This window comes from Silurus aristotelis (assembly GCF_946808225.1).
Source record: "Silurus aristotelis genome assembly, chromosome: 7".
NCBI classification, from domain to species: Eukaryota; Metazoa; Chordata; class Actinopteri; order Siluriformes; family Siluridae; genus Silurus; species Silurus aristotelis.
Window position 1 is genome coordinate 26126098 of NC_139580.1, and position 24146 is coordinate 26150243.

At 38.9% G+C, this 24146-nt stretch overlaps 1 protein-coding gene across 3 annotated transcripts; it reads left to right on the forward strand.

Moving 5' to 3' along the window:
- Window positions 1-346: 346 nt before the first annotated feature.
- hps5 (HPS5 biogenesis of lysosomal organelles complex 2 subunit 2) lies at window positions 347-24105 on the forward strand. Of its 3 annotated transcripts, none has more exons than XM_083546210.1 (22): window positions 347-431; window positions 4865-4977; window positions 5078-5188; window positions 5287-5351; window positions 5438-5630; window positions 6445-6806; window positions 7266-7337; window positions 7980-8068; window positions 8769-8947; window positions 9083-9241; window positions 10063-10222; window positions 11968-12088; window positions 12658-12804; window positions 13681-13743; window positions 14289-14827; window positions 16054-16174; window positions 16290-16439; window positions 17910-18029; window positions 18187-18300; window positions 18474-18580; window positions 19546-19927; window positions 23066-24105. In XM_083546210.1, exons 2-22 carry the CDS (start codon window positions 4876-4878, stop codon window positions 23124-23126), a joined length of 3417 nt encoding a protein of 1138 aa, XP_083402336.1. In that variant the 5' UTR covers window positions 347-431; window positions 4865-4875; the 3' UTR covers window positions 23127-24105. The 3 variants fall into 3 exon arrangements, with proteins under 3 accessions (XP_083402336.1, XP_083402338.1, XP_083402337.1); XM_083546212.1 differs by having other exon boundaries at window positions 363-435; window positions 4867-4977; XM_083546211.1 differs by having other exon boundaries at window positions 369-618.
- The last annotated feature ends 41 nt before the right edge of the window (window positions 24106-24146 follow it).

Below are 24146 nucleotides of genomic sequence, written 5' to 3' on the forward strand. Positions count from 1 at the left end.
TCTTTCCATCTTTTCTTCAACTTTCTTTCATTCTTTGTCTTTTCTTTTTTTCTTTCTTTCTTTCTTTCTTTCTTTCTTTCTTTCTTTCTTTCTTTCTTTCTTTCTTTCTTTCTTTCTTTCTTTCTATTTTGTTTTCTTTCTTTCATTCTTACTCTCTTTTTTTACAGTGAGTTTTGCTGGTCTTTCTCTTTCACTCACTATCACTTGGGAAAGTAGTGCCGGCTGATCTACTGCTGCCATTCCACATTGCTTTCTTTCTGCTGAAAGGGGAAAAAAAAGAGGTTCACGTTTCAGGCTTGTGATTGGTCAGTAATTCGTGCATGGTTGGTAATTTCATACAGAAATAGCCAATCAGATCGCAGGGGGGGGCGGGACTTTACAGAATGCGGATAGAAGCAAGAGCAAGTGAAGGGGATTTTCTTTCCGTGTCGGTGAGTAAATAATTTTTATCGGAAAGACGCAAATAATTAAATGGATATGAGTTAGGATTGTGTTTATGCTGAAAGGTAGGAATACATTTTTTTTTTGGTATAAGGGAAAAGTTAGTTGTCAGGAATGGAAGAAATGCTGACACTGACAGCTGAGTGGAGTGAAGCTGAGTGGAGATACTTCATTGAGGTTTATCCGAACTTTATCCATCTATGAGAGGACACTGATAGAATTGTGTGTGTGTGTGTGTGTGTGTGTGTGTGTGTGTGTGTGTGTGTGTGTGTGTGTGTGTGATCTAGTTGAGTTTGCTTTCACTCTGGTCTCGTGATACGCAGTCATGCAGTCATGCAGCTCAGCCTGGAGAACTTCTTCTCCGTATCCAGCAGCACACGGGACCTGGTGTTACTTTGTATTCTCACAGGCTATAAAAGTTTCTCGGTGTTGTTTGTTGTCGGTTTGTATCATATACTTGTGTATTTCTGCGGCTCGGTGTCGGAATGTGTGAACTTCCCCAAACCCCGCCCCCATTCACATTTGCATTGTATCTAATGTGTGTGTGTGTGTGTGTGTGTGTGTGTGTGTGTGTGTGTGTGTGTGTGTGTGTGTGTGTGTGTGTGTGTGTGTGTGTTGTTACAGTAACAGTTGGCTGGAAAAGTCAGGCGTCTTAATACTTTTGTCCGTCTGGTGTATTTTAATGGGGCTGAACCTGAAGCTGATTCGGTTTATTTTTTTTGCATATCCCAGTGTAAGTAGGTGGGATAGATGGATGAATGGATGGATATATAGATAGATGGGTACATAATTGGATGGATGGATGGATGGATGGATGGATGGATGGATGGATGGATAGAGGGTTAAATAAGTAAATAGAGGGGTAGATAACTCGATAGATAGATGGATGGGAGGGGTAGAGGGGTAGATAGAGCAGTAGAAAGATAGAGGGGTAGATGGGTAGATAGATAGAGGGGTAGATAAGTAAATAGAGGGGTAGATAACTCGATAGATAGATGGATGGGAGGGGTAGAGGGGTAGATAGAAGGGTAGATAGATCGAGGGGTAGATAAGTAAATAGAGGGGTAGATAACTAGATAGATGGGTGGATAAGTAGATAGATAGATAGATAGATAGATAGATAGATAGATAGATAGATAGATAGATAGATAGATAGATAGATAGATAGATAGAGATCTTTATAGTGCATCAAAATAAAATATAATAAAGCATTAAAATGTAAACATAAGTAATCCGTTAAAATATTAAAGTATTGCACATTCAAAGTCTTTCTACAGATTGTGGTTGGGAATTAATAAATACAGAAGTGCGTGTAGTGTCAGTTCTCTAATGGCTCTCGGGTAAAAACCGTTCCTGTGTGTGTGTGTGTGTGTGTGTGTGTGTGTGTGTGTGTTGTTAAATGGTAAATCTTTTTCTGAAAAAACTCTGAATCTGAGAATATCGGCAACCACACACACACACACACACACACACTTGATGAAAAAGAAACCAAATACAGTATGCAGTGTGTGGTAACCTAAACATGGTAAGTCTAAACATTTCAGCATATCACACCCCAAATATTGGCAACTACAAACACACACACACACACACACACACACACACACACACACACACACACACACACACACACACACACGACCATTTCTTTTTATAAACTGACTCATAAAATTGCACTGTGGATATAGTGGATAGTGGGCGTGGCTTCGGTCAGGCTCTGCCATAGTCTGCTCAGTATTTGGCCAATGTGTAGCAATGTTTGAAAAATCAGTATATATGATAACCAAGTCCAAACATCTCACCATATTGAGCAACCTTCTACACACACACACACACGATGAAGAAAATAAATCCAAGTTTATATATAAAATTTATTTTGTATTTTATGTTTTATTTATGAGCAACATGCCATGTTTTGTTCGGCTTAGAGTCACATACAAAGCTGTAAAAACGTTTGGCGTTAGTTCCTGTTATTGCTTTTTTTCTCACTAGCATCTCTTTCTGTCTGTCTGTCTGTCTGTCTGTCTGTCTGTCTGTCTGTCTGTCTGTCTGTCTGTCTGTCTGTCTGTCTGTCTTTAAACAAACAGTTCATCTTCATGCTTGACTGAGAAACCCGAAAGTCACTTAAGAGTCTGCTATAAATATTATACACTTTATGGACAAAAGTATTGGGACACCTGACTTTTCCACACATACTGTATGTGGTTCTTCCCCAAACTGTTACTACACAGTCACAGGCAACACACTATTGTGTAGGATGTCTTTGGATGCAGTAGCATTACGTTTTCCCTTTATTGGGAGAATCTAGGAGAGGCAAACCTGTTTCAGCATGACGATACCCCTGGCACAAAGCCAGCTCCATGAAGATATTCTTTACATGGGTTGTGTGGAAGATCTCCTGCTACATATTCGATTTAATACTCGTTTAGTCTCGTATTGTCAATCTTCTGGTCTCATTTCCTGTAAACGTTCCTGTGTTCGAGCTGGTATAAGAGAAATAACAACGTACAACAAAAAGCATATTAATATGAAGCGATTGTACATCACGGTCTGATCTACTGTCCGAGCTGAACCGAGATAATGTGCATCTTCTGACCCAGAAGAAAGAGCACGAGATCAGACACCAATTACTGCTCTCAATGGACATACTGTTTTGTCTTTATTATATAATTCTTTGTTGTGGTTTTTATATTATTTTATTTCATCTATTTATAGATCGTTTTTTCCTTCATGCTTCTATGTCTTTATAGACGTACAAACCAAAAGTGTCTGCAGGAGAATTAGCATGTAACATGTTTGCATCAGAAGGCAGTTACAGAGCCAAAGGTCAGCACAGTTCGCATTCCCCCGGCCAGAGAAAGCACAGGCTGCAGGATTGTGACTCCAGTCTGTGAAATGTATTAGGAGTCGCATACAGAATTAGGATAAAAAGGTCTCCTTGATAAACGGTAATGGAGAATACATTCAAATTGGTATAATGATTTATCTTTTTAACATGAACCATATTGGCAAATATTTGTGGACACCTGAGCATACTATTGGTATGTGCTTTTTGAGCATCGCATTCCACATCTAGGCTCAATAAACTGTTATAATTCTAATTCATATCTTAGAGTTTGCATTGTGTACAGAGGCATTGTTATGCTGGAACAGGTTTTTTGGGCTCCTAGTTTAAGTGAAGGGAAAATGTCATGCTACAACATCCAAAGACACCCTGAACAATTGTGTGCCTTCAGCTTTGTGGTAACAGTTTGGCTGGAAAAGTCAGGCGTCTTAATACTTTTGTCCGTCTGGTGTATTTTAATGGGGCTGAACCTGAAGCTGATTCGGTTTATAATGCAAAACTTGTATAATGGTCGCTCTTTAATTTATTTAATAATTTTTTAGAATATTTAATTGATCCCACAGAAAATGTGTTGTTATTATTATTATTATTATTAATATCATTATTATTATTATTATTATATTTATATTTAGTTTTATTTAATTTATTATTATTATTATTATTATTATTATTATTTTTATTATTTTTATTATTTTTTTTGCATATCCCAGTGTAAGTAGGTGGGATAGATGGATGAATGGATGGATATATAGATAGATGGGTACATAATTGGATGGATGGATGGATGGATGGATGAATGGATAGAGGGTTAAATAAGTAAATAGAGGGGTAGATAACTCGATAGATAGATGGATGGGAGGGGTAGAGGGGTAGATAGAGCAGTAGAAAGATAGAGGGGTAGATGGGTAGATAGATAGAGGGGTAGATAAGTAAATAGAGGGGTAGATAACTCGATAGATAGATGGATGGGAGGGGTAGAGGGGTAGATAGAAGGGTAGATAGATCGAGGGGTAGATAAGTAAATAGAGGGGTAGATAACTAGATAGATGGGTGGATAAGTAGATAGATAGATAGATAGATAGATAGATAGATAGATAGATAGATAGATAGATAGAGATCTTTATAGTGCATCAAAATAAAATATAATAAAGCATTAAAATGTAAACATAAGTAATCCGTTAAAATATTAAAGTATTGCACATTCAAAGTCTTTCTACAGATTGTGGTTGGGAATTAATAAATACAGAAGTGCGTGTAGTGTCAGTTCTCTAATGGCTCTCGGGTAAAAACCGTTCCTGTGTGTGTGTGTGTGTGTGTGTGTGTGTGTGTGTGTGTGTGTGTGTGTGTGTGTGTGTGTGTGTGTGTGTGTGTGTGTGTGTGTGTGTGTGTGTGTGTGTGTGTGTGTGTGTGTGTGTGTGGCGTGTGTGGCGTGTGTGTGAGTTATGAAGGACCTGAAGCATCTTTCCCAAATATCTTCATTGTGTGGCAGCAACTAAAGCCAGTTCTTTTCTGATACACAGGAAAAACCAGTTTATCTAAACGAGAAAAAAAAAAAAATGCTGATTGTTTATTTCCCAGAGCTCATCAGGATGATTCCTGTGGTGCCAGAGACGTTCACTCATGTCTTGGCCGAGTTCGACAGTTTCGATCCTTTAATTTCTGCCCTGCGCCTCGATTCAGGCAGACTCAAGGTAACGCAATTATTTTCTTCTTTACCGCTTATTTCCCGTGAAATCTTTCTTCCGGTGAACTTACTTAACGATATATTGATTTCTTTGTATGGGAGTGTAGTGCACGTGCCTGGCCGTGTCACGCAAATGGCTCGCTCTCGGCACCTCGGCCGGAGGCCTGCACCTTATACAGAGAGATGGATGGAAACAGAGACTTATCCTCACCCACAAGGTTCCTGTTCCCTCAGGAGCTCCCTGAGATCTTTAGTCTGTATAGAATTTAGGTTTATGGAGCTGTGAGAAATAACCGTTTATGCTTCTTTGTCTCAGGATGGTACACTTACACACATCGCGTGCTGTCCACACGATGAAGACTTTATTGCTGTAGCAACAAGGTACTTGGAAATACCCTACCTTTTACCCATGGACGGTGATTGTGAATACGCTTTGTTTAGTGCATATTAATTGTGTGTGTTTAAAGTGAGGGCCTGGTGGTGATTTGGGAGCTGCAGGCAGAGCGCCGAGGTCGTCCTGAGAGGGCGTGTGTATCGTGGGAGCATCGTGGCCAAGTTATAACAGCTTTATGCTGGGACACAGGAGCTCTACGGGTGTTCATCGGAGACGCAGCAGGGAAAGTGTCTTTTGTACGCGCCGGGACCTCCAAACTCGGCAAGGTATCGTCGAAGTATCTCATCATTCAGCAGAATTAAAGTCCATTAACAAAAACAACTTTTGGCTATGTCCACACTAGGCGAGCAAAATTCTCAATATTTTCAAGACTGGAAACTTTCAATGGGAATTAATAGGAATAAATGGGGAATTTTACAAAATTGCAGATTAGTTGGTTTCTAACAACCAATTTAATGCAACTTCAGTTGAAGTTCTGACCTGCACATTCATCAATCACAGACAGACAACAGTACAGACAGACAACACAAGACAATGCACACAACACAAGATAGCGCCGACCAATAACCCTACTGTATACTCTGAATATACAGTACTGTGCAAAGAGAACTATAAAGACTATAACCAAGATTATATGTAAACAAAAACAATGCAGTGCAAAAACAGCGGATACATTTTAAAAACGCCGAAGTGTGAACTGTGAAAACGGAGGCTTTCGAAAACGATGATTTTTCGTCATTGTGATGTTTCAAAGAGCAGGAAAGTAGATAAAACGGTGTGAATAAAAAAAAAAAATACACCAAAAATAAACGCTCATGTGCAGGGACTAAAGTGTGGATAAGCAGCTTTGAAAATGTTTTTGCTTTTGTTTTATAAAAAAAATTGGTAATTTTTGATTTTTGAAGAACGAATGGGGCTAATATCAATCTAAGACCTGGAAATCACTCCATTCATACTTTTTCATTGTTTTCCAAAAATGCGTCGGAAAACCTGCGTGCGGTTTATTCCAGAGTCTTCTATTTTATTTTAAGAGTACTTCATTCTCACATGCCTACGACTGCGTGTGTGTGTTGCTTGCAGGGCTCAGCATTTGTGATCTTCCCAGTTCAGTCCATCACAACAGTCGACTCTCGTGTGGTGCAGTTGGGATACCTGGAAGGTCATCTGTTGATTTCGTCTCTTACCCGCTGCTACCTCTGTGACACCGAAAGGGAGAAGTTTTGGCGAGTGGGGAATAAGGAACGCGACGGAGAGTACGGAGCTTGTTTTCTTCCGCAGATGCAGACCGGATCGAGGACACCCGGCGCAGGCGCCACCCAGCTTGTGTATTGTGCTCGGCCAGGCTCGCGCATATGGGAGGCCAACTTAAGCGGCGAGGTGCTCAGCACCCATCAGTTTAAACAGCTGCTTGCCTGCCCGCCTCTGCCTCTCATCTCTTACAAGTATGCAGTTCAGAGAGTATCTTCGATTCTGTTTGCTGAGTTTTTTCGATTTCTTTTATTGAAGGAAAATAGTTGTGCAGCATCTACTTGCCCTGCAGACCCTAATGCACAGATGCACCCTGACCATGGCTTTCTAAAACTTTTCAGATCACAATCATTTTCCTTCATCATGTCTTCTGGAAATTCTTTGGATTTCATTTTTCAACCAGGTCACATTGCTGCTTGCATTGACGTGATATGTAGATTCAGAGGGGCTGGTGCTAATCAAGCATGGGTTATAGTGTTATTTTTTGGGGGTTTTCTGTCCATACATGGCCAGTTTTTACTCCTAAATAAATGAATTACTCATTTCAGATAGAAGCAATCATATGAGGGGCATTACTTAGTTTCAGTAATCATTCATTTGAATGATTTACTGTGATTTTGCATAATAATTGGATCAATTATCCTTTTTTTTAGGAATGAGCCACATTATAAGCCAGGTCAGAGGAGTCCTCAGTCCCTCGCCTTTCATCGACTGCTTCAACTCAGGTAACAAGATACCACAACATGCAGACTGTGTGTACGTGTGTACGTGAGTATGTGTGTACGTGTGTACGTGTGTACGTGTGTGTGTGTGTGTGTGTGTGTGTTTGAGAAAGTTAATGGGCAACTATAAAAACAGTCATTTTTCAGTACATTTTATGACATGTTTTACAGCAGGGGTCTTTGTCAGGTCATTGACCCCTTAGGGCAATAGAGACATGGGGCAGGTACCCCACCTGATACAAAATATGTCGATCATAGCCACTGATAATAGAAACTAATCATATTATGCTAATTATATTATGTTAAGACAATTAGAACTGTTGTTGTGCATGTATCACTTTGTTTATATTTTTAGATCTTTCAAAAAGATTTATCCATCATAACAAACATATATGTATCAATTTATCAAGTTGTCTTTAATTTGAATTGAACTTTGATGTAATAATCAAAATTTTAAATGAAATCTTTTATCTTTTGATGTTTTTACTCGTTTGTTTTTTTTTTTGTTTTTTTAACAAAAATGTATTTGTGATTCAACATTGATTAGCGGACCCCCGGTCGAAGACCTATGTTTTATAGTTATATGGGATAAAAAAAAAAAAAAAAGGATCGTTGTCTTTATATTTGTATTACTGTATGTTTCAGTGATCACAACCTTCTGACATGGACAGACTCTGCCATTTATATCTTCACACCGCACAGTGGGCAGGTTTTGCTATGGACCAAAATTAAGGGTAAGGAACGAGACGGAAATCTATTAAACATATTAAAGTATAAACTTAATTTTAAAAAAACCCACTACGTAAACACTACCTTTGCAAGCCCCCAATGTCTTCTCTCAATTTTCGCTTATATTGTATTTATGTATTTCACATGCCCTAACACATAACATCACTAAGCTTTACTTACATAAACTATATGGAGAAAAGTTTGTGGACACCTGATCATCCACTCTTGTAGAAAGATGTTCCACTAGATTTTTGAGTGTGATTGTGGAGATTTGTGCTCTTTCTGCTACAAGGGTGTTAGTAAAGTCAGGTACTGATGTAGGTGATGTGAGGAGGCCTCTGGTGCAGTCAGCTTTCTGATTCATTCCAAAGATTTTTAGCAGGGTTGAGTTCAAAACTCTATAGAAGGCAATTCACTCTATCTTCATGCAGCAGGAGCAGATTTGGATCTTCTATTTCAAGTGAAGGGAGAATGGAATGCTTTAGCATCCAAAGACATTTAATTCAATAGTGTGCCTCAAATTGGTGGTAACAGTTTGAGGAAGAACCCCATATGTGTGGAAAAGTCAGGTGTCCCAATACTTTTGCTCATATAATGTAATGTATTAAGACTTAAACCCAGATGCTTTGAACTGTACCATAGAATCGAATTCAAGTTTACTGTTTGGTTAAAATCTTTCGTTTCAATTTTGCCCAATTTACCCAGATATTGTAGACATTGCAGTCTTTCGCAATGAGTTGTTTTGTCTCCATGGTGATGGGCATCTGTCTCACCTGCTCTTGATGCCTGCTGAACGCTGTGTGGAGCGACTGTTAAAGCGAGAGAACTGGACACTGGCTGCCTCTGTGTGTTGCATGTTCCAGCACGCCATAGTAACCTGCAGGGTACATACACACTCTTTGTGTAGTCACTCTTACTTCTGTACACACTCTAACAAGGACACTGTTTCTTACTATTAGACATTTGTGCTTGCACACATAATTCTCTCTCTTTCTGTATCTCCCCCTTTTTTTTCATAGGCAAGAAAAACCATCGCTATGGATCGCTTGGAACATCTCAAGGCCCAGCTAAATCCAACTTCTCAGCAGGAGCTGATTGGCCAGTTGGAGGCAGTGATCAGCAAGCTGGAGCCTTTGGACTCTGCCTGTAGCAGTCGCAGAAGCAGCATCTCTTCTCATGTGAGCTTGGGGGAAGGAAATGTAAAACCAAACTGTACTTACGTCTGATATTATTGAATACCATTTATTATCTTAGAAATGGTTTTAAACCAGGTCGCAAAATAAGGATTAAAAAAAAAAGTCAACATTTTTGTTTTATTTACATTTTATTAACTTTCGCATATATGTATATATATTTGCATATTTTTACAGAAGATGCCCACTATGCTAATTTGCCTCAATTGTTTCAGTCATGTTTTTAATTTTTTGTTTATATGCATCGATAAATGAAGCTCCCACTTCTTCTGCATTACGGTGAGCTGAGTTCCATTTTCATTATATATGTAATAATTAATGAAACGATGGTTCGACTTACAGAAAATTTTATCACCGTGAAAATATTTAAAGGTTCGCGAGCCATGCCCGTGCTGCCACATGCATATTATATTACTATTATACATATGATTTGAATTATTATTTTAACCAAATACATGTATAATGCAAATCGACGGACCATAATGCGGAATAAGTGAGAGCTTATTTTATCAATGCATAGGAAAAAAATGCAGCTGAAACGAGTGCAGGAAATTGGTGGTTGTTTGGAGCGAAAGTCAATAAAATGGAAATAAAATACAAATGTAAAGGTTTTTTTTGTTTGGTTTTGTTTTTTCTGTGTGGCTCGCTAACATGATCCATGGCCCAGTACCTGTCTGTGGTCTGTTTTTTGAGGACCCCTGTGTTAGTGTATTCTTTCATTTCATTGAAAAGCAGTGAATATTAATTATTAAGACAGTGATATTAACAGCATTGTCAAACCGAATGTGGTTTTTTTTTCCCATTAGGAAAGCTTCAGTGTGCTGGACTGCGGCATCTACCGAGTCATCAGCCGCAGAGGCAGCCAATCAGATGAGGATACTAACTCCCTCCTTAGTCAGTCAATGCTGGAGGAGGAAAGGATGAAGGAGTTTAGCTTTGCTCCGGAGGAGGAGCAGGTGGAGCCTGGTAAGGGGGCAATAGACAAAGATCAGACACTAACTACAATTATAAAAGGGCTAGGTTTCGCCTGATGTTGGTCTGATCAATATAAAATAGGGCAAAGGAGCTTCTAAGGAGGACATTGTGTGATGCACTTGATTGAGAAATTATGCCAGGCTTGTTAACAACTAAGTGATCTGCATCATAGTTTTGCACTTTGTATATCAGACGAGAACATGTAGAATAAAGGAAAGAGCCTTTATTTTGTATTTGCTAATTATATGATATTTCCAAAGGCTTTTTTGGTTGATCTTCAGATGAGCTACGCTTACTCTAAATTGTTTTAATTTTGGTGCTCTATATTATTTGAATCAGTCTTTGCATGCTCCAAACTCACCTGACTCAATTTATTCAGGAAAAGAGTTAAAGCAGACTAACACATTCACAAAATGAAATCGCATTTCATCACATGTTTCAATACATGTATTTTGCACAATGACAAAGTTGAATGTAATCTAATATCAATAGTAGGGGTGTAACGGTACACAAAATTCTCGGTTCGGTTCAATTTCGGCGCGAAAGAAATGCGAAACATAAATTGCTTGGTCTTTTTTTTTTTTCTTTTCAATAATGTTTATTATTAGTAAAATTTGTAATTAACATTTAAACATTTAGCATTTTTTTTTACAATTTGAAATGAAATGCTCGCTTGGTTAAATAATATATAAAATAACATTTTATCTCTTTTATTTTTTAAATAAAAAATGAAATAGAATACATTTAAAAAAATGCAATACACCTTTTTTTTTATTTATTTTTTTTATATTGATTACATAAAAAAAAAAAAAAAAAAATTATTAAATTGTTTACATTTACAAAATAAATTGTATTTCCGGTATGGAGTGTGTAGCCACATTGACACTGCGCTAACTCTAGTTCCTTTTTTTTTTTTTTTTTTTTTTTTTTTTTTTATACCCCAGGCAATGTTGTATATGTTTTCAAGTTTAATAATAATAAATTAATTCATGCACTGAAAGTGAGAGGCGGAGACTAAACAAACTTGCGGTCCGCCACTTAATGCGTTCCTGAGGGAGCTCAGATGTCGAAAAAAGACGATTGCGTTCGGTACACGAATATGTGTAGCGTTACACCCTTTAATAAATAGACATGATCAGCGCAGGGGGATTTCTAAATTTAAAGTTTGAAGATTGAATAATGTAAGTCAATTATTTTTTTTTTTATAAGCCGATTTTAACAATATGACTGCATTGGTTGCATTGAAATTGTTGTATATCATTAATAAACATCTGAAAATAACCAAAACATAGTCTTGCACATAGTCATTGTTTATCATGTCGGATTTTGGTCTTGTAAATCATCTTCTCAAGCCAGAAGTAACCCGTGTGAAGACTTGGACAAATTGGCACTGAAAAAGCTGGAAAAATGGATTTAACATCAGAATCTAATGCAAAAATATCGCACGAAAGTTCTTTCAAAGCTCATGTCAGTGTTCTGGCCTCATGCATTTTTGCGAGTTCTAATTTTCTTCATTATTCTTTATTTTCTTTATTTTTTTCCTTTCTATACATTTCATCTACTCCTCCCTAAATGCTTTAATCAATTCCTTAATTGATGCTTCTTACTTCTGTATTTACTTACTTCATTCTCTGATTCTTCCTGTCTGTTCCCATCTTCATTTTCCATTTTCTACCCGTTCCATTTTATTTTATTTTTTTCTTTCACTTTTGTCATCTTGGCATCCTGATCTCCAGACCCCCAGTCATGTGTACGTGTCGAGGGGGACAAATCAGATCTCTCAGGCCTGCAGTTTCACCTCCCACTCTCATTCCGTCCAAAACCACCACTCATCGCACTGCAGGCTGTTAAAGACAGGTATCCTTTCTGAGACAAACACAAAACACCCAACATGCATTGTTTTTTTTTCCACATAAACTCCACATTCCAAAGGAAACAAACCCCCAGAAGGCCACATACATACAGTCATATAAGTCTGTCACTTCGATAGAAACCAGTGATTTCTCTGCATAAAGCCTGGTGCACATCTATAATGAGTTGAACCAAAATCGTTTCTATTACAGGCAAAATCAGCTTTCAGTGCGCTCCAAAACAGGAAGTGAAACCGAACGAGGGAAACAAAATTCACTGATTCAGATGCACCTGGCATTCACCCGACTTTTCCCTAGTCTTAACTTCCTCTTTTGATATGGCCGCTCGTTTTAAAAATAGTCTTCCGCTGTAGCGTCTTTCATTTCACATATCTGCTGCGAAGGGTACGTCCGTTTCATTCGGCTCTATTTTTCAGTCATATATCAGTTCTCCCTTAGTTTACACACGTACTATCATTGTGTTTAAAGTTTAAAAGCGTCTTGGTTATGACAACCCTGCAGTGGAATTATCTTATCTCACTATCATGCATTCCTTTCTTTTGTGTCTGTTTGAAGCGTTTCAAGCTTTGTGAAGAGGACTACCGAAAAAATAAACAACCTGCAGATGAACTCTGAGCTCTGGGCCCGACCTGACCATAGGGATGGTGGACAGGGAGAAGTCACTCCCTCAGTGACTTCATGTAGAGATGAAATGGACAATGAGTAAGTCTTTTTTTTTTTTCTTCTTTCTTTTATGTAACGAAGTTATACGAGGTGGCATCAAAAAGATTCGAGACTATCTTTGTTTACAAGTGAGTACTTTATTTATCCATGTTTACACACCATCACCTTCAAAATGGTCCCCTTTAACAGAAACGGCGGACTATGTCCGGAATATGTCCTTCTTTTCGGAGCGTGTCAAGCACCTGCTGGATCTTCCCAGTGGTGTCGAACAGTGACCTTGGAGCTGGATCTTCATCTCTGGAGCCAAATCTGGCGAGTAGGGTGTGTGCGTGTTACGTTCCCACCTTGGCTAGGCCTAGGGGAGTATGGGAACAATTACCATTTAGTTGTTGAAGGTTGTTTGGACAAAAATAGTAGGACAAGTGTAGGTCAAATAGTAGGTCAAGTGTAGTGGTGTAACAGGCAGAGGTTTCAATGTGTTCCAAAGCTGTCAACAAGACTAGACTCACACAGGCAAAGGAACATGGACAGTGCAAAAGAAATGAACATAGTAAAAGGACTACTTTAGGCTGTTTTCTCTAGGCTTAATCTGACTAGCGAACAACAACTCGCTGACTTCGCTAGATTATGCTATCAGGAAAATACAAGGGGTGGCACCTGCCCTCTAACATTAGATCATGTTGTTTCCGGCAAAAAAACTAACGTGTGAGAAGAGCTCGGTGACGGAGTGTGCGCGTGGTCAGAATAGCCACAGGCCAGTGTCCCGACTTCTGAGGATCGGTGCTCCCTGTGACTGTGCGTGCAGACTTGTGCTGGCATCTGTTAGCATGTTACAAAACCAGTCTCGAACTTTTTGATACCACCGCGTGTTCATGTTCATGGATGATTGTATTCACTCTGTCTTGCATATGTCAGGGAAATCGTCGAGCAAGCCGAGAACGAGTTACGCGAACTAAGGGCAGCAACGCAGAAAGCCATGTGAGTAATGAACAAATAGTACCAGATAGCACATTGTGTGTGTACTAGAGGTCGACCGATAGTGGATCGTACACACCAATAACCGATCAAACGACCGATAATTTAAAAAATAATAATAATAATAAATGTAACACCATGTAAAATAGTACTAAACTTTATTACAAAAATGTAAACAGTATTGATGTGCTAATATAATATAAGGCATGCATTCAAACTGAAAAAAATTAAAAAAACACTCCAAAAAAATAAAAACAGTTACATTTAAAATGAATGAAAAAGACACAACAAACAGCACATGGTGTCATTGATTTGCCTCTAGTGGCCGCTCTTGTACTGTATAGCGAAACCCGGAAAAACTATCCGTATGGATCCACTATCGGTGCCTATTAATCGGCAGTACTGATGAATCAGTCGACCTCTAGTTTGTACATTGTCTTGTTCCTAGATATCATATTGCCATTATGTGGACAATTTTCTATTAATTCTCTCTAACATTTGGTACCTACTTTGGTATGTTCCATATTTTTCATTGTTTCTCCCTATAGGTTGCAGATCCAGGACCCTCTCATTCTACTGGATCCCAAGTGCTTGACTGAGGTGCTCCTAGAGTGGCTCCCTATTCTGGAAAAGGTCTTGTGTCCAGAGAAGCCCACAATCAGTGAGATAGAGAACGTGGAGAAGAAGCCAGAGGAGAAAATGGAAGACGGTGATGTCATCCCTCGGGATGACAGCGGATTTGGAAGCCAGTCGGAATCCGAAAACATCTCAACCCTTGCAGAGGAAGAAAGCCTTACCGACAGTAACCTGAGCTCGAATGCTTTGGCCGCAATGTCTTCGGTTGCCATTGTGGCTCCAGTAGAATACAACTTGCCCTCTGACCTCCAGGATGACCTTTCACAACTTGCAAGCCTCTGCTTGGACTTAGGCTGCCCAGGTGGAGCAGGTGATGGAGAGATGGAGAGGGTTTGCGTGTTCCTGCGGAGGTTCTTTTACCTGCTTGATAAGGAGAGAGTGAGGAAGATGTGCACTTTAAGATACAGGGAGCAGCCAGATGTCCTTAAAACCTACATTGCGTGCATGCTAGGTGAGTATTTCTTTCTTTCTTTCTTTTGCTCTTTATGCACAAGAGTAACTTTTAGTATGTCTTGAACGTCCCGTGACACTTATAAAGCATCTGGACATCTGCCACGACATATCCATGTATGTTTGTTGAACATCTTGTTTCAAATGTTGTCTTTAATTCGCCCTTATAATAACTAGGGGTGTTCGAAAATATCGGTACACGTAAGTATTGTGATATTTTGTTTGAAAATGATATCCTACCCCTAAAATATCCCAATATATCGCCTTACAGTATCGCAGCATATTGTATCGCAACCCCTCTATGGTGAAATCGTATCGTATCACCAGATTTTTGCCAATACACAGCCCCATTATTAACCTCCACACTTCTGTGGGAAAAAAGGCTTTCCACTTGATTTTGCAGCTTTAGTGATTATTAGTGAGGTCAGGTATTGAAGTGTACTGTGTGACGAGGTCTGAGATACAGTCACTGGTCCAGTGTCTCTGTGTTTTTTTTTTTTTTTTTTTTCCACTTTAACCTTGCCAAATGTCTTCATTGGGTTTCCTCAGTGTACAGGGGCATTTTCATGTTTAGCTCCATTAGTTTGAGTGAAGGGAAATTGTACACAAACTTTGAGACAACAGATAGGGGAAGCACCACATGATTGGCAGGGGTGTGTGTGTGTGTGTGTGTGTGTGTGTGTGTGTGTGTGTGTGTGTGTGTATATATATATAGTAAAACATATCAAATGTGTTAATCTGATAAGATAAAATAAAAAATAAAAAAAACACATTCTGCCCACAAATGAAAGAAAATTATTATAGCTTTCTAAATTCATAAAAAAACCTTACAATTTCCTGCCACAGTAAGGCTACTGTGTCTGCAGTCTTGAATACCAAGCAAATATAATACATTCAGTAAATCCCACACACACATCTACAATGTGTTTAATTCCCTCAGCCATGTGCTAGCACTGATGGGAAGAACTTTGTCTGCAGAGGAAGGTGATACTGTTTTATTTTTCTTAAAACAGGCTTTTTCTCCCCTTCACACTGCTGTTAACCAAATATCCATTATTTAACCTTCTTAAGTTCAAACGATTTAAAAGTGCGCATGACGTTTGGATGAAAAAACTATTGCCTTTATCTTATGTTGAAATATTTTTTGAGAACAAAGCTAGAATTTGACAACATTGTGCAAAGTCCTAATGCTAATAGCTAAAGGTTAATGTTGCTGTGTGTTTGCAGAGTTCACCCAGGCCAGTAAAGTAGTGGAAGTCATTCAGAAAGGAGATTTGCTCAAGTCGCTGCGCAGCCTGAGAGATCTGCAGCCCTGTAATACTCCAGTGCTTCTTACACACCTTTACAGGTAAGATGTACACACCCGATCACGTTCTCGATCTTCTTCTCATGATTTAGTAACGTTTAGTATTTTGCTTAATTAGTTGACATGTTAGTGCTGATTCTTTTCCCGTTTGTTGTAGACTGTATGAGAAGCATGGAGAAATGGCTGTTCGGGCGTACCCCCAGTTCTATCCTACAATTCCCCCTTCTGACATCATAGCCATGGTCCAACCCAGTCATTTTTTGCCTTACCTAGACAACCTGGTTCAGTCCCAGGCTGAAGAACAAAGGTATTCTTAATGTTATCTATGCACTACTTACTGTATTTCATTCGTATTTAAATTAACATTTTGTTCTTAAAGGTGATGTGTTCAAAGTAAGCATAAGAATTTGAACGAGTTTCAAGTGACAAGTTTGCCAAATTGTGATGTCTAGACGACTGAGTCAGAGCATCTCCAAAACTGCAGCACTTGTGGGTTGTTTCCGGACAAAGTTGTGGCCAGCCAAGTCTCATTGATACACATGGGACGCAAAGGCCGACCCGATCCAACAGACGAGCTACTGTAGCTTAAATTGCTGAAAAGGTTAACAGCAATAATGCTTGAAAGGTCAGGACTCTTTTGGCAGCAAAAGGGGGACCAACACAATTTAAGGCAGGTGGTCATCTTGGTAGAGGTCGACCGATTCATCGGCACCGATAGTTGATTGCTAAAATTACCGGCTAGCGGCAAAAATCTATACCAATAGTTTTTCCAGGTTGCGTCTGCGAATCACTGAAGTCATGAGCTGCTTGGCTGCGAGACTGTGAGCTGTACCTCATTCACGTTAGTTCATAGTGCATTAACTAAAGTTATCAGATAACATTTTAAAACTTTAAACATGTATTAGTAAATGTTGAAATTCACAAATGAACAATATGTCGAAAGCATGCGTTATTTCAGTCAATGTTACAAATGGAATCTTACAGTAAAGTATTACTATTTCACATCAATCCAAACAGTCATGCTTACAAAGGATTTTTAATCGTTGAGTCATAACATAATGGCCACCTGCCTAATATTGTGTTGGTCCCCCTTTTGCTACCAAAACAGTCGTGACACATCGAGCATTAACTTCTTCAGCAATGTAAACTACAGGAGCTCGTCTGTTGGATCAGACCACACGGGGCAGTTTTCGCTCCCCACGTGCATTAATGAGACTTGGCCACCCAAGACCCTGGCGCCGGTTCACCACTGTTCCTTCTTTGGACCACTTTTAGGATACAGATACTGACCACTGCAGACCGGGAACAACCCACAAGAGCTGCAGTTTTGGAGATGCTCTGATCCAGTCATCTAGACATCACAATTTGTCAAACTCGCTCGAATACTTCTGCTCGCCCATTTTTCTGTCAACTTTAAGGACAAAATGCCACCTAATAATAATCCACCCACTAACAGGTGCAATGATGAAGAGAATAATCAGTGTTATTAACTTCACCGCGGATGATAATGTTTTAAATGCATAATTTTCTGCTTGATCGGTGTAAATATTTGGAGTAAATACTAGATACTAAATACTGTAGATAGAGTCTAGAAAACACAAGCTCTGATTTAAAAGTCATACTGGGAAATTGTACCTCGTGCAAATTACAGCTGGTTTTTTTTTTTTTTTTTTTTTTTTTTTTTTTACTTGTATCAAAAAACTAGAACATTGAGTGAGTGGCAGGTGTAATTCATATGCAAAGTCATTCATATCTTCTTTTCTCTCTCTCTTTTCAGACTCTGTTTCTTAGGGTCACTCCTTCAGCCTGAGACGCTGCGACAAGTTTGGCTGGATCTCGCTCTTACCCACGATGCACCACGGAAAGATGATCTCCTGACGGCTGACGGAAGCCCAAAGTATAAATGAGCTTTAACTCTATACAAGACCAAACCTGAAGCTATTTAGCATTGCAAATTCCTCTGCATTTTTTTGTAGAAACATAACTATAACTATAACATAGGTTATAAGCCATTCTGATCGTGGAAAGTATTAAAGACCGTCTTGTTGTCTAAGGTGGCACGCTCACTACTTCCGCTGGGGTTACGGACGTCTGCTGAAACTGCTGATCTGCCTGCCGGCTGACTTCCAGTCCAAACAGACAATGATGGAGTCATGCAGACTTCATGGGTCAGTGTGTTACTCACAAAGGAACCATTTCTGAATTTGATTTCTGCACCAGATGAAGGTGTTAATGAAAGTATACTTTTAACTACAATTGTTTGCATGAAAGAAAGCAAAATTGGGGATGAGGAGCTGAGGTGCTTGTCGTTTCTTCAACAGCACAGTGTGTGTTCTTTCAGGTTCTGGACAGGCTATCTCTACCTGTGCAAAGAGCTGCGAAGTCGTAACGAGGCTTTCTCGGCCATCTGCAGCTTGGATGATATGAGTCTGCTGGAGGAATCCAATGGTAAAAAATCTCGACTATTTCTAGACAATGATAATACGGTTAGTGATCCAGGACTGGATCTACAGCCCAGATACAAACTCCTCAAAAGCAGCATTGTTCCAAAATGTTTCTAGTTAGCAAATGGACTGCATGTGTGTTGCGGTTTGCTGGCTATATGTGTGTGTGTGGGAGGATTTTAACAGTTTCCACGGGGTCTTAAAAAGTCTAATCATAAGATTAGGCTTTAAAAAGGTCACTGTTCTAAAATCATTTTAAATTGGTCGTAATTTTTGCGACGTCCGTATAACGCTACTTCTAATGCTCATTTTAATGCTCTGGCAGCACTGTTTTAGTTTGTTAGTTGTAGTTCTTTCTTCTGCTAGTCCAAATATAATTCTATGTATTACAACTACAAATGAGACCAACATGCAACAACCAATCAGCTTTCAGTTATTGGAGCGAAGCTCTGTCGGATTTTAGCGATACTTGGCTTTAATGAATTTAGGGCTCGGTTAAGGCCAGTTGCTAACAACGTGTGTGTGTGTGTGTGTGTGTGTGTGTGTTTGATGTCGTGATGTAGGTCTTAAATTTTATTTTTAATAGTCCAAAAAAGAAATGTCTTCCTACTGGTGTTCAGTGAGATTAAGGTCAGGGCTCTGTGCAGGAAACTCAGGTTCTTTCACTCCATGTTGTCATGGAGCTTCCTTTGTGTACAGGGGCATTTTCATGCTGGAAAAACTTTAGGTCTGTTAGTTCGAGTGAAGGTTAATTGTAAAAATGTGACAGCAAAAAACAGATTGGGTTAAAAAACACTCAATTGGGTGGTGGAAAAAATAAATGGAAGAAAGTAGTTAAAGCTTTCTAACTTCTTTACCAAAAAAAGAAAAACAGTAAGGAATGTTCTGTTGGCCAATATGAATTGAAACGCTCTCCCTCTATGTTTTCCAAATGTCAAACTTTTGGTCAATATGTCTGGTTCTCTATAGGTGTCGCTCCCCAGACAATGGAAGAGTGGATGTTCCTAATTCAGCATTGTCAGCAGAAAACCACAAGCCCATCAACAGCCATGTCATTTCTCCCCTCTGACCCCAACCCCCCTCCCTCCACGTCCGATACCGTTAACGGCAGCGGCGCCGATAGCTGTATGGATAACGGTAACGCCGCTGATGAAAGACCCGTCAATTTGACCGACGGTTCAGCAGACTGGAGCAGCCAAATCACTGCTGAGAAATTAATACTCTGTCTGGCAGGAATTATCGGTCCGGACCGGGCCGTAGCAGCACTGCAGGAGTGTGGGCTGCACTCAGAGCTGAGCACACACTCTACCCTGGTGTGTGAGCTGCTGAGAGTGGCAGAAAAGAGGCAGAGGTGAGAAGACGATGGTGTCGTTAATATTTTACATGATGTTTAGTGCATTAATCAGGTGTGCTCACAGTTCATAGTGTATTGTTTATTTTGTCTAAATGAAATTTCTCATTCTAAAAAATGTTAAACAGATTCGATTTAGATCATCTGATACAAAAAAAAAAAAAGATTTATGTGCATACATGGTGTACCGTACTGGCCTCATCGGTTGGTCCCTGGAAATGTCATCGGTTATCGCTTGCAATTGAGAAGGAAGTACGCAACACATGAACTTGTGGTAAAGTAGATATACACAGGGTAAAATGACAACTGTCAACAATGAAAATTCCCTAAATACAGTAACAGATTACATTTACTTCATTACTGTCCACCACTGGTGCAGAACAAGCGATTCTAATGTGGATTTGTAAAAAAAAAATCTAGGCATGATGGAGGTGACTAGGCCTACAAATTGCTAAGTACATGCTATTTTAACATCTTAGATCGTAATCTTAATCCATTAGAAAAACCTATGCAAGATTTTTGCTTGCATTATACATTTAACATATAACCTACTGCTAAAACAACGTAATGTCGATTTGACTTGCACAAGTTGTATATAGGAGTATGAAAAAACAAGTCGGCGAATATCCGACGAATAGTTTCTCTGGACCAGTACCGCCATAGTTATTGACCAGTAATGCCAACAGGAAGAAAGAGTCCAAGAAAAAGTCCCAGAAAGCAATACTGGTTCTCTAGCACCACCTTCTGGCCTCAAAGATTCAAAGCTTGCTGTGTATGGTACGAAATCCCAGGGCTTATCAGACCTGCTATTAGACACGTGTGTGTGTGTGTGTGTGTGTGTGTGTGTGTGTGTGTGTGTGTGTGTGTGTGTGTGTGTGTGTGTGTGTGTGTGTGTGTGTGTGTGTGTGTGTGTGTGTGTGTGTGTGTGTGTGTGTGTGTGTGTGTGTGTGTGTTAGCCAATAAAATTTATGTAGTTAAAAAAAAAAAACACCCTGGTTTAAACCAGATTTAATGCAATTTCAGTGCACACAGCACATTTACTGCAGGACTGCTGAGGCCACGCCCCCTACATGCACTGTGCATTCGTACATAACATAACCAAAAGTACACATAACCTTCACTCTGACATGTACTTATGTAAAACGAAGCCTTTACTACCACCTGTTTTAGTGTCACCCTGGTAACTGGACCTCACATAATAATAATATATTAATACAAAAACGGAATTTCTAATTTTGTTTTCTAATGAATGTGTCCAAGCTGAACATCCACCATATAGAACACAAGCAGAGAAAAGATGATGATGATGATGATCAGGTGATCAGGAATGTCTCAGTTTTCAGAATCACTGACTCCCTCTGTCTCATCCACATTAACCCCAGACTTCTTGTTGCCTTCTGACCTGCTCATTGTTATTCTTCATAAACTAGCCTACATCTGTGCTGTGAGAGCCAGGAAATTATACACCAGTGGAAGATTAAGAAGCCGTTTAATGACGGGAAACCGTATGATGGGCTGAAAATGCCACGTAATGAGAAGTAAAATAGATTAAAACTAAAGAAGAGCCTGGATTTGAAATGTAAGAAGTAAAAATGACAGATGTCTGTGTACGATATGTAATTAGTGAAAGTAAAATTCAACCGAGAAATAAATCGTGACGTAAAATACTGATACCAGAAAAAATCTACTTAAGTTCAGTAACAAAGTATTTCTACTTCATTATTTACCACCTCTGAACACATCATTACTTGAATCCTGCACGTAAAATAACGTCATCTTGGCAAGTATTTACATAAATTACACAAATATCTCATACATTTGTTTAAAACTTCCTTGTGCTATGTGGAAGCTATTGCTATTGTTAATGAAATCAGTCAAAAAAAAAAAAGATCATTGTTTAAATCTGTCTGTTTGCATGCCTAAACGAAATGTTCATATGATGCATTTAATATAAATTTCCCCAAATTTCTAATTAATTCCTATAAATTCCTGGTAAATTTACAACTTGGATTATTTCCAAAATTCCCCAGATGAAGTGCCCATCCAAAGTTTCTGGAAAGTTACAGAGAATCTTCCGCCCTTTTGAAACCCTGATAATAATACACTACCATACATCTGCATATTGAACTTTACTTTTACATACAACATATAAACTATATGGACAAAAATAATGGGACAATTGACTTTTCCACCATTTTCTGGCTCGTTCCCCAAACTGTTACCACAAAGTCGGAGGCACACAATGTGTGGTAGTGGTAGCAGTACATTTTCCCTTTCACTTGAGCTAGAAGACCCAAACCTGTTCCCCTTGTGCACAACGGGCGCCATAAAGATATGCTCTAAATGGCTTGGAGTGGAAGATCTTGAGTGGCACATCTTTTGGGATGAATTGGAGCACTGACTGCACCCCAGACCTTCTCACCTCACCTACATCATTACCTGACTTTAATATCACCCTTGTGTCTAAATGAGTACAAATCTCCACGAACACATTCCAAAATCTAGCGAAGCATCTTGAAGATGGGAGGTTAAAAAGAATGGAGGTTATTATAAAATCATGGGAATCTCAAAGTCCACAAAATTTTGTCGATATAGTGTATTTAAGAAGTATTACTTTGCCTGACTTTTTGCAAAGAATGTTTCCTTATTTTTTACCTTTTTAAAGTTAGTTGTAGAAACAAAAAAAAATTAGGTTGCAAGTAGCATATCAAGTATAATTAAATATGAATTAAATGTAATTGTATATTTATTATAAATAATAAATATAATATAGCACTCTCCATGCAGCGCGCAGTCTCGCATGTAAAAACAGCACGTGGCATCAGTGATTCACCTCTAGTGGCCGCTTTCGGAATGACAGTGGAACGAAAACCGGAAATAATATCGGTATGGATTTTTGGCAATAGCTGATAGTTCAATTAATCAGCTATCTGTGCTGAATAAACTACAAAACCGATAAATCGATGGACCTCTAACAAGGAGCAAACTTCTAAACTCTTTTATAACCACGTTATCTCTGTTAAGCTGCTTTGAGACAATGTCCATTGTTAAAAGCTCTCTACAAATAAACATGAATTGAATCACTCATTCCTTGCTTTGCCTTTCTTACTCCCTGCCTCTGTTTTACCCTCTTTCCAGAGTTCTGATCCAGACCATGCTGGAGCGGTGTGATCGCTTCCTCTGGTCTCAGCAGGCGTAATGATGATTTCTGAAGATTGTTCCAGGATCTGCACGTGTCCTTACTACACCCTCACACCAACCATCAGGACAATGTGAATGCGCTCTTCAAACTTCCGAACTGCTTTTATATGTCAGAAGTCTGCTTTTATATGTCAAAAGTTCTAGGTGTATTATCCACAGTGCTTGTGTGCTGGTCTGAATCCAATGCTATGCCTTTTAATACACACATCTCAGACAACACAATCACACAAGCTGTAATGGTGGGCTCAAGTTGACTTTTTAAAATTATTTTCTGCTGTTTATTTGCTAGAGACCCTAAAAGTATTACAAACAGAGGTGAGAAATTGAAAATGTCTGTTGTGTAAATTTGATGACTTGCTGCCTGTTCGCCTTCGTCCCAGCTGCTGACCTTTCACTCATTTAGATACAGATGATTGTTTTTTTTCCCCCCATTCTTCTGGGAAGATGTTTCACTAGATTTTGGAGTGTCCTTGTGGAGATTTGTGTTCATTCAGCCATTTAGTAAATACAATCAGGTGCTGATGTAGGTGAGGTGAGGAGCCCTGGGGTGCAGTCAGTGTTCCAGTTCATCCCAGAGGTGTTCACGGATCTGGTTTTGTGCACAGGGGGCAACCAAGACGATTACGTGCCGTCGACTTTGCTATATAGTGTATATGTGCTTTACAGTATTAACTTTTTTTTTTTCATATTATTTTGAAATATTGACTTCGTTATTTATAAACTGAATTAAACTTTCTTTTAAAATACATTTGAACAGGTCTTGAATACTAAAATTGTATATGAACAAATGACCTTATATATGTGTAACCTTTTTTTTTTTATTTGAAGACTTGTGTCAAAAGATTCTATAATAATATAAAGATTATTGATTCCGTTTCGCTGTTTACACGTACCTACGGCAACTGTACAACGTAAGAACGATGGAATTGTTTATTTGAATGTGTTGCCTATGCGTTAGTAAACATATTTGAGATTTATTGAGTTCCACGATTTATTTATTCATCAGTAATAATTCACT

Coding starts and splice junctions, on each gene's coding strand:
- hps5 (XM_083546210.1), top strand. CDS start 4,876: ATGATTCCTGTGGTGCCAGAGACGTTCACTCATGTCTTGGCCGAGTTC. Junction 8,948..9,082: donor ACGCCATAGTAACCTGCAGG/GTACATACACAC, acceptor TTTTTTTCATAG/GCAAGAAAAACCATCGCTAT. Junction 16,175..16,289: donor CTTCTTACACACCTTTACAG/GTAAGATGTACA, acceptor CGTTTGTTGTAG/ACTGTATGAGAAGCATGGAG.